This window comes from Lissotriton vulgaris, chromosome 9 (assembly GCF_964263255.1).
Source record: "Lissotriton vulgaris chromosome 9, aLisVul1.2, whole genome shotgun sequence".
Lineage (NCBI taxonomy): Eukaryota > Metazoa > Chordata > Amphibia > Caudata > Salamandridae > Lissotriton > Lissotriton vulgaris.
In genome coordinates this window covers 477,138,099-477,157,386 of record NC_141697.1, presented here as the reverse complement: position 1 = coordinate 477,157,386, position 19,288 = coordinate 477,138,099, and the positions used below count along the sequence as shown (strand labels likewise).

The following is a 19,288-nucleotide window of genomic DNA, read 5'->3' as shown; positions in this document are numbered from 1 at the left end:
CACTGTGGGTCACCAACTCATCAGCCCCAGCGGCAAGCACTTTGTTGCTGCTTCAGACATGTCCTGCGATGTGCAGGGGACTGGTTCTACCAATCCAATGGAGTTCTTTATTCTTTATTAAAGGCATCCTGGCCTCTGCCTCCCAGGTTTCTGGAGTGCAGATTCAGCATGAGACGATTTTGGTGCAGGAGACGGAGACAACAGGCCGGCCAGCAGGGCTGGCACCAGATCAGTCACATGTCCTCTTCTCCTTGCGGCTCTTCGATGTCCTTATTCCTTTGGCAAGATCTGTCCTCTGGTGCCAGAGGCTTTCCCAAATATTGAATATAGGGGAGTTAGGAGAGGGTAGGGTATAAGCTAATGGGCTTTTGACCCCTGGGGTCACTACGCCCCCTATATGACCACTTTCTGTGGGAAGTGGGCATATCCCTGACCCAGAATTCCTAGGTATGCCATCACAAAGATGGCTACCTCTGAAAAATCGTGTCCAGCTCACAGTTAGCCCACCTTAAGGGTGGTACAAACCTGGGGATGGCCGGCCTACCGACTAGCTAATTTTCCTGCCTGTCCAGGCGCTGAGAGGGCTCTGGATGGGTGGGTGGCTTTCTCTCCTGTGAAGAGAGCCATATTCGCATTCTAAAGAAAGCTGATTTTTTAATCTCGCCAGCCTAAGGAGGCTATTCAGAAGATCATCCTGTAGATAGAGGGTTGCACCCTCCTCACGAACAGGCCTTTTTTCTGGACTCATGAGAGCAAAGGCTCTAACCCTAGAAGATAAGAACACTGTCTCGGGTGGTAGGCTGGTAGAATACAGTCAGCAGGCACACCAGAGGCTGGTAGGTTTTCATGTAGGACCTCTAAGGTGCCCTCTGGCTGCATGAATTGGTAAATCCAACACTGCGTCAGTGTGGGTTCAGTAATACGATATGTTTGGTACCAATCATCCCTATTTTAAGTGAAGCCGCCATGTAGCTGGGGAACTCGTTTTCACCAGTGTCCAGCACATGCTTTAAAATGGCTTCCCTGGTCACTTGTACTCGCAGTAATAGGACTGACCACCATAGAGGCAAATATCTGCTCATGCAAGTATGACTTTGCATGTAATATTAAGCACCATGCCTTATGGCTGTCAGGCCTACTATAGGGGTGACATACAAAAATGACATGCGGTGTTACGGGCAAGGCACACAGGGATGTGTGACATGTTGTTTTTACTTTTGTCTGCATCAAGACACTCAGCTGCAAAGGCAGTCTTGCATGGGCTTGGCGAGGGGTCTCTTAGGGTGGTACAATTTGTGCTGCAGCCCTTAGGGGACCCTCTTAAGTTCCTCAGGTCCAAGGTACCAGGGTACCATTTACTAGGGACTTACAGAGGGTGCTAAAGTTTTGGCCAATCGAGGGAACAATTGAACATATCTAGAGAAAGAACACTGGTACTGGGGTACCTGGTTAGCAGAAACCCAGTACCCTACAGTTAAAGTTGCATCTATACCAGGCATAGTGTGGGGGTTACTACAATAAAACCCCAGTTTCCTACAAGAATGCACAGTGTCAGCAGTTTTGCACATTGGAGTTTCCAAGGCGCCTCTCGCTAAGAGAAGCATTCTCCCGAGAGTGGAACTCGAGACTCCTGTATGCTTTCCTGCGCTGAGTTCTGAAGAAGTTCAGGAATGACCAGGTCTAAGTCATCCTAGTGGCCCTGGATTGGGCACTGACATTATGGTATCCTAAACTCCTGGGCTTGAGCATCTGCCCTCCGATCAGGCTCTCCTGGAAGGACCTCCTCTTGTGTGCAACAACAGAGCAGCTTTTCGCACCCGGGCCTTTGCAATCCTCACCTTCATGCAAGGAAATTAAGCAGTAACAACTGAACACTTTCGTCCAGCCTCCGGATGTGGTTGATGTCTTCTTGGTAGCCAGGCGTACCTCAACAAAAACTGTATGCGCCAGTCGTTGGGAAAGATTTGCGGTTTAGTGCAGCACACCCCAGAGGCCCAGTTAGCTGATGTTATGTTGTTTGTCTTGTCTCTTGCTCAGCAAGACTTTGCATTGTACACATTTAAGAGGTACCTTTCGGCCTTTTTCTCAGTGGTCAGACCAGTCCTCATAATTTAAGTCACCGGTTGTGCCGCATTTTTTTAAAGGTCTCCAACACTTGTTTCCTCCCTCTTCCTTTGTCATGCCTCAGTGTGACGTTGAGTTGCTCCTCACATATTAGATTTGATACAGAGGTACTGCTCAAAAGTTTCCAGATTCTATCTGACTCCTGGGGAAATGTTCAAAAGGTGAGGAATCTGCAGTTAGGTAAAGCCTCTACCTGAAAGAGTGTTACTGAAGGTACATAACTTGTTCTTTATAAAAGAACATAGCAAACAAAGATGTAACTTAACAGTACTGCTTTTGCATCCATAAATGTTCGAACATTACACGTACTTAAAATAGTACACATGGATTACTTTGATTAAAGTAATTCAAGCCACTGTTGCATTGTTTTTTATACTACCTCCTAGTTAATAGTTGACTTAGTCTATTACTGCAAAAAAAAAAATCCTAAGTGTAGCTCATCCAAGGTATTGCTTCAGTTCTGCGAATGAGGGTGGTCCTACCTGTTGACTTTATCTTCCTTCAGTTAAATGTAAAAAAGAAACTTCAATTGCTTTTGAAAATGCAATAGTTTCCAATGCCAGACGAGTGATGCTCCATATACTGCAAATCCATGACTATTTCTCGGCCTAATGAGCTATTAGCTAAAATAGTTCTCTCCACCTCATTGTCACCTGCCGAAATTGCACTACTAAAATAGATCAGCATGAAACAGCTGCATAAAATTATCTAGTTCACTAGGATCTTGTGAAACTGTAGCACTCACTAGAAAATCAGAAGTGGCATTGATGCAAAAAAACAGCTACATACTAAAAATGTGCAAGCAGCCTCATTCTTATAGGATCATTGATCCAGCAAGGAAGTTAAATGGCCCAATATAAGAAGTATTGGAGTCTCCTCCTGTACAGAACCTATTGTGTAAAAGGCCATGATTACTTTATCACACACATCACAGAATGTTAGCCCGCCAATTCCAGCAGCTACTGAGGACATACCTATCAGTACTGAGGAACTGTCCAAGATCGTTCGAATTCGCTGACTAACCGCATACTATTTCCCTCATGATATAAAATCATCAATGCATCCCGCGAATATGGGATTTTCCCTAGCACTCTGAAATGCAGGCAAATCACCCACTATTAAAAAGTAATCTCAACTCATAGGTCTTTTTGAACTACCGTCCCACATCCAACCTCCTATGGTTAAGCAATACAATGAAAATATATGCATGCACGCAGATGACTGATTACATCAATGTGTGCAATCTCCGCGCTTTTCACCAGTTTGGTTTTCAAATGGGATAAGGAAATGAAACTGTTGCACTGCAAATGCTGTATGAGGTTCATCATGTGCTAGATGAGAGTGTCTCCTAATACTTCTAGATCTCACAGCAGCATTTGACACAATTGATCCTAGTAGTCTTTGTCCCTTACTCGTATGACGGTTCCGGTTTCAGGGTCCAGTTCTAAGCTGATTTCCTCTTTTTTTCATCCAGCTGGTCAGTCACAAATACTGAAGAGTGAAATTAATATCACTGATGTTGTCACAGGACTACAGGACTGCACCCTTGTCCCAATTCTTTTCAACTTGGATCAGGCACCATCTTAAATCTTTTCGAGAGAATGGGAGACTAAATCCACCAGTCTGCCAACCACACACAAATACCACTTCTCTTTTTGATATCTACATCCTCCAATCCATGCTATTAAATATACAATAATGGATGACTGAAAGTCTCCTAACATTAAATCTTTGAAGAACTGAATTGAAATATTTTCTCACCAAAGTACAGCTTCAACTTAGAATTGCTTAAACAACTGATTATTGCTAAACACTCACAAAATGTTCTCTCCCATGGTAACCTCACTCAGAATTTTTCTTGCGGCCTTACTACCTACGATTACTCACATACACAAAATAGAAATGGTAAAAAAGTTTCAGCTATGGGCTCTGAAAATATCTAAGCTTTTCCTACTCCAGATCTACAAAATATGCCGCCCATGCTTTAATCTTGTCATGATTGGATGCTGGCAGTGCTGGTCTAGCTAGCCTAGCACAAAACACCCTCTACCCCATCAAAGTAGTTCTCCACTCCCATTCTAGACTTCATTCTTCCTCCAAGAAATGTGATCATCACATCACCCTGATTCTCATTGGCATATGCTGGTTATGTGTTGAGGCAAGAGTATAGCTTATATTAGGCTGTCTAAATACAAAGTAGTTAGTTTTAACTCGCCACCCTACATCTGCAACCTACTCAAATTATCAGGAGGGCTGAGAGGGCTCTGAAGTAAAGACACCTTTCTGCTTTAAAGCTCATGCTTCAGAACAATACATGCCCAACATCAATCTTTCTCTGCAGCAGAAACTCTTCTATAGAAATCTCCTCTAGCAGATACCAGAACCAAATCCATTTAACTGTAATTCCGGCCTTACTGAAAGACTCACTGATTCAGACTTCATCTAACCAAACATCCCTAAATTGCTCCCTAACTATTCCCTTCCATCCGATACCTCTTATACCCCTCTGAGTTTTCAGCTCTGAACCTATTCCATTTCTCTTGCAATCAGTCATGGTCACCTAAGACCTTCTTCTACTGCTGCCTGATCTATTTTTTAGACTGCCACAACGTCAATTAAACTCTTGACTATTTTGGATCTTTTACCTTTGTAAGATTCCTGAAGTCATTCTTTAGTGATGTGCTTTCAGTGTAATTTTTGATGCTACTATTTATTATAAATTATTTTCTTCTGCTTTCAATCAAGGCCCTTAACTTAGCCCGGGTGCCCTATAATTCCTCACCTACTCTATGCTCATTACCTTAGCTATCACTGATAATTTTCACTCCTGATATGTTGCTAATTTGACTGTCCTTGTCATTTTGGATTCAATTGTAACAATTCTGTTTCATTTGTTCAAACATTTGACTTGTTTCTAGAGTGATGAGTTTTTCAAAGAAATTGTTACTGCTCATTATAAAGCACCTACATATTTCACAGTAAATGAGTGTGCGCCATATAAAACTCTTGAAATAAATTAAGAAATACAGAAACATCTTCATATGTAGATTGATTTGTATCTCTTAAGCTAAGTCTTCATGCTGTTCAATGAGGGTCTCCTCCCCTTCTCTCATCAGAAATAATTGGAACACGTTTAGTTGTTCTTTGTGAAATAGCAGTGTTTGACCTTCTTGTCTGTGCACTCACTGAGCAAATTGGTGTATGCAGGTTAGACGTCAGACCACTTGCTGAAATAGATCCAATATAAGGCCGAGCATTCAGATTTTCTCAGGGAGCATTAGAAGCTGTTCAAATTTGCAGATGTTTATGCATCTTTTTCTGGTCCCAATGGAAAGATTAAACATTGCATACAAGATGGTGCAGTGAGAAGGGTTCTAGATAAGACGGGCGACTTCTTCAACTGGTGTTGAACAAACTGCTCATGTGATAAAGTAATCTTCTCGGAGAACATGAGGTTCACACAGGGGAGACAAGTTTGTTTCTAAATGAATGAAAGCAGTGAAACACTTTTGTATTGTTCAGAGAGTCCTTTTTGGCTAAGTCCATTTATCCTTGGCAGCCATGTAGTACCTAACCGCGGCCAATGCAGGTAAGAGCGGTGGGGACGGGTGAGGGGGGATTTGGACGGACAATGACAGAGAAAATTAATTATTTATTTAGTTTTCTCACATCGTCCGTTGAAATCCCCCTCACCCAGCATCACTGCTCTTACCTGTGTGGGCCGCGTCAGGTAATAGAATACATTGTGGTGCATAAAACATAATTTCACACCGGAGGAATTAAAGCTTGGGTGATGTCTGTAAATGAGCAGAGAGGGTGAAACACTTATGTATTGTTGAGAGAGACCTTTTTGGCTAAAAACTGTTAGACCTAGCAGCCATATAATACTTTAAATTGTGATGTAGAAAACATAATTTAATACACTGGAGGAATTAAAGCGTGGGTAATGCCTTTAAATGAGCAGGGAGGGAACGTATTTGAGAACACCCAAACAGTGTATTTGTATTTAAAGAGCAACCAGGATACAGTGGGTCTTTAATTCTGTCATGTACAGTGGGTGGCACTTAAGTTGATGTCTGCACACTTTTATAGAACACTAGCCTGGCAAGACTCCAGGGTACTCTTACAATGATGAGATTCAGAAGATTCAGAAATGATACTGTTAGACCTCAGCGCAGCCTTCGATACGGTAAACCATCGTATCCTGATACAAAGACTGAAGGCGGTTGGGGTAGCTGGGACTGCCCTGGAGTGGCTTCGATCTTTTTTAGCCTACAGATCGTTTTTGGTCTGTGAGGATGAGGTGCACTCAAAGCAGAAAGGGTTGCAGTATGGTGTCCCCCAGGGATCCTCGTTGAGCCCCACCATGTTCAACATCTACATGAGGCCCCTGACAGACATTGTACTTCCCTGGGGGGTCCACTTGGTAACCTACGCGGATGACACCCAGCTGGTAGTGTCACTCTGCCATCTGGACCAGACTAATAATAACCTTAAATCCTGTCTGGTCAACGTAGCGGAGTGGATGGATGCCTCTTTTCTCAAGCTTAACGGCTCCAAGACCGAAGTCATGTTATTGGGTCATGCCTCCCCTACTAATCTTGATCCTAGCTGGCCAGGAGTACTAGGCCCTAGCCCGCTGCCGAAGAGCCAGATTAAGAGTCTGGGCGTGTGGATTGACCCGGGTCTAAGTTTTCTGGTACAAGCTCGCTAGGTCGCAGCCACCTGCTATGCCTTAATCAGAACGCTGAGGAAGATCCTCCCTCTTCTCCCTTTTGATGTTAGGCGCACGTTGGTGCAAGCCCTCATTCTATCACGACTTGACTATTCCAACGCAAGCTATTTGGGCGCTCCACAGGGGACCACTAAGACCCTTCATCTGGTTCAGAACTGCGCAGCACGTCTAAAGGTGGCGAGACGTGACTCTGCTAAGCCAGCACTTTGTCAGCTTCACTGGCTTCCTGTACAACAGAGAATTGTGTTCAAATCTTTGTGTACTGTGCACAAATCCCTCACTGGTAATGGGCCATCGCTCCTTCTACCGATGTTTCAACGCTTGCCGGTACTGCGAACCCTCAGATCCAACCATAAAATGTTGCTGACAGTCCCAAGGATTCGCCGGGCTCGCTCTGGCGGGCGCAGATTTGCGCTACACGCGTCAAAACTTTGGAATCAACTCCCTGAATCGATCCGTTTTGAACCTAACCACTTACAATTCAGGAAACAGCTGAAAACCTTCCTTTTCCCTTGGATGGCTATGACATTCTGGTTATCCTAATGCGCTGGGATGCCTATGGGTAACCATGCGCAATATAAGTGCATAAACCATTCCATTCCATATCCTTTTATTTTTTGTTACATATGTTTATAATCAGTGAGTTCATTTGACTTGTCATGAGTGATGTAACATGTGAGGTCATACGCAGTCCATGGTGGAGTGCAAATTATAGTTAATTTGCGCAACTATAACTAGCGAATTGTAGCGGTTTTTAGTTTTTATTTAATTTCAACACTTAACTATAACTTCACTTTAACCTTAATTTGTTTTCAGTGATTTTCTCAGGCTTTGTCAAATGTAAGCTACAATCTTATTATTATACCTAACTATAACATCACATTAACGTTTTTTTGTGAATTTCTGGGTGGGGATTACCATATTCAAATTTGAGCATATGCCCCACCCACTCGGACAACCTGCGCCCACTTGTTGCCGCCTTTGACCAATGCGCAGCTGCAGGTTGGGTACAGGACATGGCTGGAGACTAGGCCTTGCACCCCACACCCAGGTGTCCAACCAGCCCCTATGGCTGAAGGGCCAAGACTGTGGCCTCCGCCTACGCCAAAGGGCAACAGATTAACTTTGGTGACAGATGTAATTGGTCCCTGGGATGTAACGATGTCTTATGGAAAATACGACTGGGCATTAGGCTATAATGAGGCTAAATTCAGGCGGTTACCCCCTTTTTCTCGAACTAGAGCTTTTGACATTTTAAGCCTATTTGACCTTCCTGTAAGTAAGATACAAAGTGCAAGGCTTCTGCAGTTTCTGACCCTGTATGTCGACCCTGGTCTTTTCTACTTGTACTGCCAGTTTGTTTGCTTTGCAGTGTTCCTCTAGGGCGGAAATTGTATGTTCAGGACGTCTGTATTGTCTGCATATTTGATTAGTCAATTATATCAGCACCTGTAATTCTTTGGACTGCACGAATATCTCTTTTCACTTTTAAAGGTATTAAACATCTAAAGTTGTTTGGGGTTCCTGAAGGCTATTTTGTTTGTTCTCTACAGCATATTCTGTTGCATGCTTCCAGTTTCACAAACCGGTTCCCATATCCATGTTACTAATCCTTACAATAACAGAGGCTTTGAGGAGATTCTAAGGAGGGCATGAATAAATTGATGTCGTATCTAACCAGTGTTCTCATACTAAGGCCATTGGTGATACGGCTAAAGCTGTATTGCTGGTAGCAGAAACCCTTTTGCTGGATAATTTACCTCATATGAATATCACTAGGGCTGGATTGGGTGCACACATGGGCCTTCTAAAGTTACACATTATCTCGTTGAATGATTCCAGAGTGTTAATACCCCAAATGCACTAGTAATAATTGTTATGGGCTCTAAGTGGCATTGTGGTGTTTTTATCCAAACATGCAGGCTAAACATTGGAATCGTTCTCACACTGCAGCTGCAAGCCCTCTGGTTCTGCGGCTCAGGGCTCGTAGGCAGAAAGTGTCTTAGGTACTTGCAGTCCTTTTCATAATGTGAAAACCTCCTAGCACATGCTGATTCTGTGTGCTGTGTGTTCCCTGGGCCTGGGCTCATTCTTCTGCTACAGCAGTGCCTCGTAGGGCCGAGTGCTGGGAATCAGGAAGACTTACCCCAGTTGCCATCCTTTTTGTGTGCTACAAACTCTAAGGCAGGTACTTCTCTTTTCTCGTCTCTGCTTTTCCATTCCAAGCCTGGATGAGGTTTGTAGATCAGTGATAAAGAAAGGTGTTATTTGAGGGCTGAGGGCAGTTAAGGATATGGAATGAAAGGTGCTTACCGTAACATGCATGCACAGGCAACCATATTTAAATGCATTTTAGTTTAGGCATGCAGACATATTCACTGCCATTTTAGAAGGGTTTTGGCCAAAAGTAAGTGTTTACTTGCAATTTGCTAATGTGAAGACACACCATGAACTGGTAGCAGTATTCAGGGAGCGTCAGGGTCCTTGCCAAAGAAAAATAGATAAATACAACATTAACAATAAAGCAAACATTTAGCCCTGCCATAGAAGTGCACTGCTTTGTATGTGGATGCCAACATTGTGCTTTGGAAGACTGCCATCACGCATGAGTGAGGCATCTAGGTTTATTAGCAGTCTTGCGGGTGACATTAACACAGCGCAGTGCCTGCTGAAAGAATCGTATCTCCAGAATTGGTGTTCTCCTCATGTGTACTGCCAAGACAGAACTGTCCCCAAAACAATCAGTGGGGCTAGAGTGACATGCATTCTGCAGAGAACTCATCTTAAGCCTGGTTACGCCTACAAAGTACCAAGCATGCTTGAGGCCAGAAACTATGGCAGGTCGCTTGATTAAAAGACCTGGTTTGCACATCACTAAATCGTTACTGCATAAGTATTGTGCACTCCTGATAAGGTAAGCATGGTTAGAGCTGAGCTCCAATGTAAAGTCTAAGCTCACACAAAGCAGAACAGTAAGTCATTGGAAAACTTCTGTGCGTAAAGTTTTGTTTACGTTTCGGTTGGAATTACGAGTCTGACGGTATTTAACGCATCCAATAATTATCGGATGCATTAAATTACTCAACCTTTGTTAAATTTTGGCAGGTCATACCTGCCGAAACTTGAAAGGGGGAAACATATGGTACATGTGGGGGATAAACACCAAAATATGCATGTTATTCTATATGAACTTATAAAAGGTGTTATTTATCACACCCAATAAATAATGTACACTGTGGTATCAGGGGAGATAAATAACGCCTTTGCTTGTAATCAGGCCCATAGATCCTGATTACAAGTAAAGGCGCCAATTATCACACTGGTAATAATTATACGCTAAGTTTTGTTATTTATTGGGTTGATAAATAGCACACAGATGTTGGTGTTTAACACAACAAAAAATCTGCATGGTATGATAAATACCTTACTCATTTCCCCTGTTAAAGTTCGGCAGGTTTGACCTATCTACCTTTAACGAAGCTTGAGGTATTTAACGCATCCATTAATTGTTAAATATCTTTTAATTTGTAACTCCAACTCGTACTTAAACAGTAGTTTACGCATGGGCTGGAATATAACGAGCAACTCATAATCAGGCCCGGAAACTGCACACCATAGTTGTTTTGAGTCAGAGCAGCCCCATCACAGTTAGTGAGAAGGGAACGAATCTTGGGAGAAGTCATAAAAGCGACTCAATTTTAACAGCCCTCCTGCTCATACTCCTAGGTGAAAGTGATCCTCTTTCAACTTTACTTCTGCTGGATCCATTCAGAGTTTACCCTTACTGGGTAGCCTTTCCGGCTTCCCTTCAGTGAAATCAAGGTGTGATTATGGCGGTCAGTTTCGGTCTTAGTAAGCGTACAAATCTTCAGCCATATCTGCTGCAGTCACTATTCTCCAATAGAATGAAGTTGTGTGTGCTACATTCAAAACTTCCAAAACTGTGTGTGGGCTTTTCATGCTCCTTCTTAAGGGTTCCACCAGCTTGATAGGGGGGGTGGGCTGGAGAGAGAGCTGTCTCTACCCTTTCCATGCTCTTAATGCTGTTTTCCGAGAAGAGCGGTCCGTTCAGGTTAGAGAGGGGATCGGGGGGGGGGGGGCAGAGGGGGAGTCGACAGACAAAGAGGTAAAGGTAAATTAAAAAAAAAGAAAACGACTTACCTTGCGCTTGCCAACTCAGTGATGCAGTGAACGCAAGGTAAGTGGTTTTCTTTTTTATTTAACTTTACCTCTTCTGTCAACTCCCCCCACCCCACCTCCATAATGCCCCCTCTCTTACCTGCACGGGCCGCTCCTGGGTTCTGATGAATATGTGAAACTGTGTGACATACCTGATAGTTTTAATCAACCAATGTCTAATGCATGTACGTTGATCAGTGTGTGAATAGCACACCAGCTAATGGTTGAAGAGGGCTGTCAGTTTTCCGCTTTCACTTTGTAGATCGTAGAAGCTCAGCCTAAAAAGAAAATGTAAATGTATTCCTAGCTACCTAAGTATTGCAAGTCATCTACGCCATTGATTACTTACATAGTAACAATAGAATACTGTCTGGTGCAAATGCAAGATTCCAACAGGATGTTGGGTCAATAAAACATGGAGTAACTGACCATCCTAACTAGTAATACAATCTAATATAGTAACAAATGCGTATTAATCGCTAACCGCATTTCATCTGTGGCAAGAGGTACATTTTGGAAGATCAGAATATCACTTGCGTAAACTAGGTGTCTTTTGAAAGACACTTGAGACAGTTGAACCATTGAGTTTTCAGTCCATCCATAAAGGATTTGAATGTACCTTTAAACAATGTTAACGCTGAGGTTGCCTCACATTAACTGTTAGAAAATCCTAACTTTACCTGTGCAAATCACAGCGGGAAACCGCTAGAGGCTTCCCATGAATGGCGGGCAAAGGAGAAGAGTTAATGGTGACAAAATAACATTGATATGAGGGAAGAGCAGAAACCGTCTATAAATACTTTTCTCAATATTAAAGAATTCGATTATTTTACCCTCAACATGACCTGGAGCGCGTAAATACAAGAAACTTGACACTTGTTTTCATAGCTCTGAATCTGAAAATGTATCCTTTTGCTATATTTCCATTCTTACTGAGGTTATGCGAGTGATCACTCTACATGTGCTTGCATCTGTACTTTTGTTCTAGCGCCTATGAAGACCTTAAGACCTGTCGAAATATACACTCCACAGTCTGGTGAAATATGGAAGTATAGGTCTTGGTCTCCTTTCTCTATTGATGAGTTTCAGGGTGAAGAATGCTAACAGAGGTTTCCTATTTTGCAACATTTTCCATGAGGTTTCCTGACCAGGCAATCACAATCAGTTACATTTGCCACCAAGCAATAAATTCAGTATGGTGTGGAACCTTTGAAGACACATTTATATGTGCAAAAAAGAAGCAGAGAACTCTGGGTAGTTCTCAGTTTAGGTGGAAAGCAGCTCCTGTATAGAGCACTCTCAACACCAGCGACACTCTAGATCTGCTCGCCTCAAATGTCTGCTTTCCTATCAAAGTCTTTAAGCATAGATTAGCACTGTGCTAATCATATGCTTAAAGACTTTGATAGAAAAGCAGACATTTGAGGTGAGCAGATCTAGAGTGTCGCTGGTGTTGAGAGTGCTCTATACAGGAGCTGCTTTCCACCTAAACAAGGTACTACCCAGAGTTCTCTGCTTCTTTTTTGCATAATGTATTCGTCACTTTATGCCTGAAAAGGTATTTTTTTGATTGATATATATATGTACTTGGCAAAGCTGGAGTAACGCAAAGTAGCATAAGTCACTTCCTTGCGTTAGTCTGCACCAGGGAGGCGTCTCATGGGTGGAGAGTGGGTGTTCTGACACATTCGCCCATTGATTTTGTTGCATTCACGGATTTACCATGCGTGTTAGACCAGGGAGTGCAGCGAAACGCAACGCCATCCCAGGGGAGGCAGAATGAAGAGAAATATATTAATTTCTCCCCGTTTTTTTGTTCTTTCCACTTGTGATGCATTCCACAGAATACATAGAAAAAGAAAAAAACCTCAGAGGAATGTTTTTGTGCAGGAAGGTGTCCTTTTCTGCACAAAATCAAAACTGCCCACATTGCAGGCACCCTTGCATCACGTCCTACCAAGCAGGCACCCTTGCACCAAGGTGCCAGGGTGCCTGCATTGGAGCAAGGCATTTGATTGTACACCTGTGCAAAGAGAGAACAGGAACACTCCATATAATGTGAAATATGGTGCATTCCTGCCCTCTTCCTTTCGTGCAGCTCAACAAATTGCCCTGCTGCTTTGCATGAACTATTGGGTAAATCAGGCCCCTAGTGTCTACAAATGAGTGCACCTTAAAGATAAGTTCTGCCACTTTGTACTGAAACGCTCAATTCATGTTGACTGACTCAAGAGATTCAGGACATTAGTCCAGATAGTGTCAGAATGCATTGGCGTGTGAGCAAAATGACTAGCTTTTCCTGCTAAGAGTTGAAAACACCTTTACAAATAAATCCTCCTTTCAGTGAACGTGTCTGCAGATATATATGAAGAGAGTGAATAAGAAAAAAACATTGTAGTGCCCAAAAATATGCTAAAGAGATTTACATTGCAAAACAAAAGCAATTCAGCTTGTTTGTATCCAGTCAATATCTACATACTATATTTTAATCAGTTTTTCGTTTTGTTGTAGTTCTGTTTACAAACAATAATGCCAAACCTTTTTCTTCAGAACCTCAGACCGGTCAGATGTGGCAGAGGAGGGCTCCAGACCCCGGTCCTTGTTTTACCGTGTGATGAGAGCGGCTCTACCACTCCAGTTTCTTTTGCTCCTGCTCCTGCTTCTGGCATGCCTGATCCCATTCTCAGAAGAAGACTACAGCTGTGCAAATTCAAACAATTTCAAACGATCCTTCTACCCCATGCTCCGATACACCAATGGGCCACCACCAACATAGGACTTATTGGGCAACTATAGGGGTCCCAGTACTGATTTCTAAAATCAAAAATAAATGCATCAGAAATCTTATGTAAACATCAACCACCTAATGTTCTTGAATGCTAGAATGTAGGCCTATAATTTCAAGAGGGGTTTGTTGTTTTACATTGCAGACAACTCAGAAACATGTGAAGTGAGACTGAGGATAGACTTGTACATGTGAGCACAGACATATAATTATACACCTGCAGGACAATTATTACATTTTTGACTGGGAAATCCATTTTTCATTATGCAATACGATTTCGGTAAAGAGTTTAGAAGTTTCTGAAAAGAACTGGCATGACTATCAAAAATACTGTTGTTTAATTGTCTGCCTGAAAGCAAGCCTTCTTTCTCTGAACTCCTGTGTATCTTGCAGCAATGACCACAGACATGTTTACAGAAATTGATGTATTCAAAACACTACTGCACTTGTCTTTTGGGAACTTAGATGTTTCATTTGCTGAAAGATAAAGCTTTAAGGGAAGATGCATTGCATGCACATAAATACTTTTTCATATCACTGGTGATGGCTTCCAATCATGTGTACCTTTGTACTACGGAATGCAGTTGACAGAGAAAGTAAAGAGTATGATAGTGTTGTTCTCATCTTTCTCTTCTTTTAAATATCTTATTTTTTTGTATTAAAATTGTAATTTTGAGTGTTTTAAAGGTTAACTTTATATATCTATGTGAAATATGGCATATATATATCTATACATATTAATATATGTACTTGTAAATTGCAACTGCTTTTCTATGAAATATTTTAGGGCAGTCTTAAATGTTGTACAGTATTCTGAAAGAAAATTTCAGGCAATTTTATATGGTACCTTTTTTAAATCTTTTACATTAAATGTGTGATCCTATATTTTCATCCTGTAGTTAAGTGAGGAAATCCATTGTTCGAAATCAGCTAATTATTTCTGTAGCTGTATGATTCATTTCTCTCGTCTTCCCATCAAGTTCTGCAGGCATTGAAAAATCGATTCAGCAGCACTCATAAACTGCCATATTTCATTAACTCCGTTAAGTGGTTAAACATTTCTGTACTTATGAATCATATGTTTCTCACTTGAAAATGTTTGCCTGTTACATTCGCCAGAACGCAAATTAATTTATTTTTTCATGCATAGCCATTTTGAGCTCCAAAAAGTTCACACTTGTGCTAATTCTACCCATCACCATCACAAAGCTCCAAAACTGAACTTTTGCATAACAGTCTTTAGTAAGATTGCTGTATAATCCAAAAAAAACTGTTGAAATTAACATTAGCTCATGGAGCTATAGAGAGAACATTGTTCACAGCAAAGTGAAGTCATTATTTTTCATTCAAATCTGTCACTTTGTTCCAAAATTTCACCAGGTACACAAAAAAAAACAGAGCATCATAATGTTTTCAAATGGGATGGCGATTCATTAAAGCGGCAGACAGGTTGATCCTTTACTGTTTGGTGTACTGTTTCGAACTATGGATTTCTTTATTTTTCGTAACGGATACTTGCATGGAATGTATTTTAAAGTTTTTATTCAAGACCGAATGCATCTGCAAATAATTTGAACATTGTATTTTTAAATCTGGAATCCGTGGAATCCTGTTTGTATAGAATGGCAAAATAAATGATTCTAAGATTGTCAATAATATTGTTATTGTTTTTGTAGATGTGACTGTAAACCTGAATGTGTATTTCATTTTCGACAATGTTTAAAACATGATCAGTCCAGTACTTTTTCAATAAACTGCGATGGCAATAACAGCTGAGTCCAAGTATTATATTTTAGCACATATCTCTGTACCACTGTGAATTTGTTTCGATGCTGCCACTGAAAAATTGTATGTCAAGAACTTAAACATTCTACAAATGTGGAGCCGTGAAGTTCGGTAAACCAAGCTTTACTACCTCAGGAGAGACAGGGAAATGGATCATATTATTTCTTTGAATGTAACTTGGCAGCTCCTAAATCTGAAGATTCATGACCCATAGTGTTATGTAGACTTTGGTGAATTTGTGACATTTTCCAAAAAGCAACAGAATCCTACGCCTCGACAGAGTTTCTGGAGTCCCACGTACGAGAAAGTGACCAAGCGTCAGAGTGTGTTAGGTTGCACCGTTTGCATAGATTTTTATGGCCGGGTGTTTGTCCCACGCTGGAAAATCAGCGCAAACAGCACCATGCGCAGCGCAAGAGGGTGCTGCTTTTTTCTGCCGCTTGAGTAGATTTTCTAGCTTCCTCAACCCAAACAAATGGTTTCTCAACACGAATGGTCGAGACCACCAGCGTTGAGAAATCTCGCTGGGAGGTGGTCTAGCGTTGGATTTTCCTCGCTAGCATTCGTCAACTTAACGCTGGCAAGCGAGGAAGAATAGTTTTTTGGAACTCTGCATGCTTCGCTGAGTGCAGACAACTCCACAATCGGAGTGGAGGTCACCTCACAGGCCTACAGAATCCCTCTTCACCCATGAACTAGGGGGTTGGTGGAGTGTCAGGTTTCTGCCAGCTAATCCTAAGATGGCTGCTCCCGCAGAAATCATTGACCAGTGGCAGGTCCACCACAGGGTGGCCCTTCTGCCATACATTTTTCCTGCCAGGGAATGCCTGGCAGTCCCAAAAACGAAACAAAAAAAAGATCCACCCCACATGCCGAGATAAACTCCCATCACTTTTAGGGCTAGTTTTTGTTTTCTATTTCAGGTTTGCCTAAAAGGGTTTGTGCCACAGTAATGGAAGCACTTTTGTCAAAATGATCCCTCACCGTGGTGGGGATTTCTCAGTGTGGCAGGCAGCCTTCTATCATGAAGGTGGTGATGATGGTCCCCATCCTCCTGCCAGACTGCCCTCCGATTGTACATAACCACCTCTACAAGAGTTTCAGAGGAAAAAAATCTTTACATCAGTGAAACTGTGAACACCATTGTAAAACCTGCCTGAACAATATTGCAGCCTGCAACAAGTGTTTGCACTCACACAGCATTAAAGAGCTTTCTCCCAATTCCGCCCATGGTTGTATTACGGATCCCCTGTGTTTATTTGTGATAGATTTGAACAATCCTAAAATTGATTTCCAGTGATATGAGATTAAAAATGCCTTGAGAGAAGGTCATGTCTAAATGCTATATTGTGGAAGATTTACAGGGAAGGTGGGGGGGGGGGGGCAGCCCCTGCAGCGTAGCACATCTTTTTTGATGAATCCAGTGGTCGAGGGCAGGCTGTAAAGGTTTTCAAAATAATAATATTTACTGCTCTTGTGAACATACTCCTACTACTAATCACTCCCTGTCGTCATTGTTATTATAGATACAGTAAACAGATTCCTACAAACGAGAGGGAGGAAGAGGGGTGGAGTGTGCACAGTGGCTTTTTAATTAAGTTAATCTCTTCATGTTATGAAAAATAATATTATAAAAAAGTATATTTACTTAAAATCTCTGTCAGGCTACTATGCACTTTCTTCCCCCAAGGTGCTAGGGCAACAAACATAGGGGCTTATTCACAAACTGCACTTATGTTTAACCCCTTCGCTGCTAGGCCTTCCCTCCCCCCCCCCCCCCTGTGCTAAGCCTTTTTTTGGATATTTGGGGTAGTGCTCGCTTAGGCCCCTGTAACTTTTTGACCACCTAAGTAAGGTATACACGCCAATTTTGCGTCCTTATCTTCCAACATCATGGGGATTCTAAAGGTACTCAGGGTTTGTAGATTCCCTTGGAGGGGTCCCAGAAATTAGCCAAAATACAGCCACATTTTTTTTTTCGGAAAAATTGGAAAAACAGGCTACAAATGAAAGCGTCTGGGTTTTCCCCTGCACATGTTATCAAAAAAGGGTTTGTGGGGCTAAAATCACAATTTTCCCAGCTTTTAGGGAATGACAGACTTTTGTCAGAAAACCAACATTTTTTTTATACAGTTTTGGCATTTTTCTGGGACAATGCCTATTTCTGCTTTTTTCTGTGCTTTCAACCTCCTTCCAGTTAATGGTAAAAATGAGTGTGAAAGCAATAATGGACCCTGAAAAGCTATACATTTTAGAAAAATAGACAAAATTCTAAATTTAGCAAAGGGTCATTTGTGTAGATCCATCAAGGTTTCTTTATAGAAACTAACAGTTAAATATTGGATTTTTTTTTTAAATTAGTTGAAAAAACAGCCTTTTGTGTCAACATTGTCACCTGTAACTTCTTGTAATTATGACAGCTCTTTGAAAGCAATATACCTTTACATCTGCAGAACATTCCTGGTTGTGGGAATATATAGGACTTTTAGGTTCACCTAGAACCAGACGAACCCAGAGTCTAAAACTGAGTAGCAATTTCAATGGCTTTTTATTAAGTACCGGGTATATAGCAATTATTGTGTGAAAATGTATACATGGAAAAATCGGTATGAAAGACACCTATGTATTTCTAAAATGAGAACAAATTATAGAGTTTAGAAACAGAACATATTTGCACATTTTCAAAATTGGGAATATTCATACTAGCATGAGAATTATTGGTCATTTTTTCAAAATGACTTCTTTGTTACTCAATGTCTTTCATTTGGAAGGCAGAAATGCATCACAAATCAATAGGTAATAACAGTTGCTTTAGAAATCTGAATTACCCTAAGTCTCCCGATAAAAATGGTACCTCACTTGTGTGGGTAGGCATAGTGTCCACGACCGGAAACGGCTCAAACCCCAACGCGAACACACCACATTTTCACAATGAAAATTTACCCTTTTTTTGGGATGTGTTTAGCTGTCGTTTATGAACCCTATCTCTGCCGGCACCTAGGGAAACCTAGCTAACCTATACATTTTTTTAAACTAGACACCCAGGGGAATCCAGGATGAGTGACTGGACTGCCTCACACCAGGTTCTGTTACCCAGAATCCCTTGCAAACCTAAAACATTGTCAAATAAACACATTTTCCCTACATTTCTGGGGTGGAAAGTTCTGGAATCTGCGTGGCTCCACAAATTTCCACCCACCCCGCGTTCCCCAAAGTCTTCCAAGAAAAAAACCCCCTCACTTGTGTGGGTCGGCCTAGTGCCTGCAACAGGAAATGGCGCAAAACGCAACATGGTCGCTCCTCAATTTCTCCGTGAAAAACGACCCTTTTTTGGCAAAGTGCCTAGCTGTCGTTTTTTAACCCTAGCCCTGGCGGCACCTAGGGAAACCTAGCAAACCTATACATTTTTTAAACTAGACACCCAGGGGAATCCAGGATGGGGTGACTTGACTGCCTCACTCCAGTTTCTGTTACCCTGAATCCCTTGCAACCCTAAAAAATTGTCAAATAAAACACATTTTCCCCACATTTCTGTGGTGGAAAGTTTTGGAATCTGCGTGAATCCACAACTTTCCACCCACCCTGTGTTCCCCAAAGTCTTCTGAGAAAAGTGGTACCTCACTTGACTGCCTCCCACCAGATTCTGTTAACCAGAATCCCTGTTTAACCTAAAAAATTGT

At 41.8% G+C, this 19,288-nt stretch overlaps 1 protein-coding gene across 1 annotated transcript in view; it reads left to right on the top strand.

The window, feature by feature from the left end:
* SYNE2 (spectrin repeat containing nuclear envelope protein 2) overlaps positions 1 to 15,592 on the top strand; it is a 1,750,628-nt gene extending 1,735,036 nt beyond the window's left edge. Inside the window, exon 155 of the mRNA XM_086937933.1 lies at positions 13,589 to 15,592. Within this exon, the coding sequence (XP_086794059.1) occupies positions 13,589 to 13,814 (226 nt within the window). The 3' untranslated portion in view covers positions 13,815 to 15,592. The remainder of the gene's footprint in view (positions 1 to 13,588) is intronic.
* The last annotated feature ends 3,696 nt before the right edge of the window (positions 15,593 to 19,288 follow it).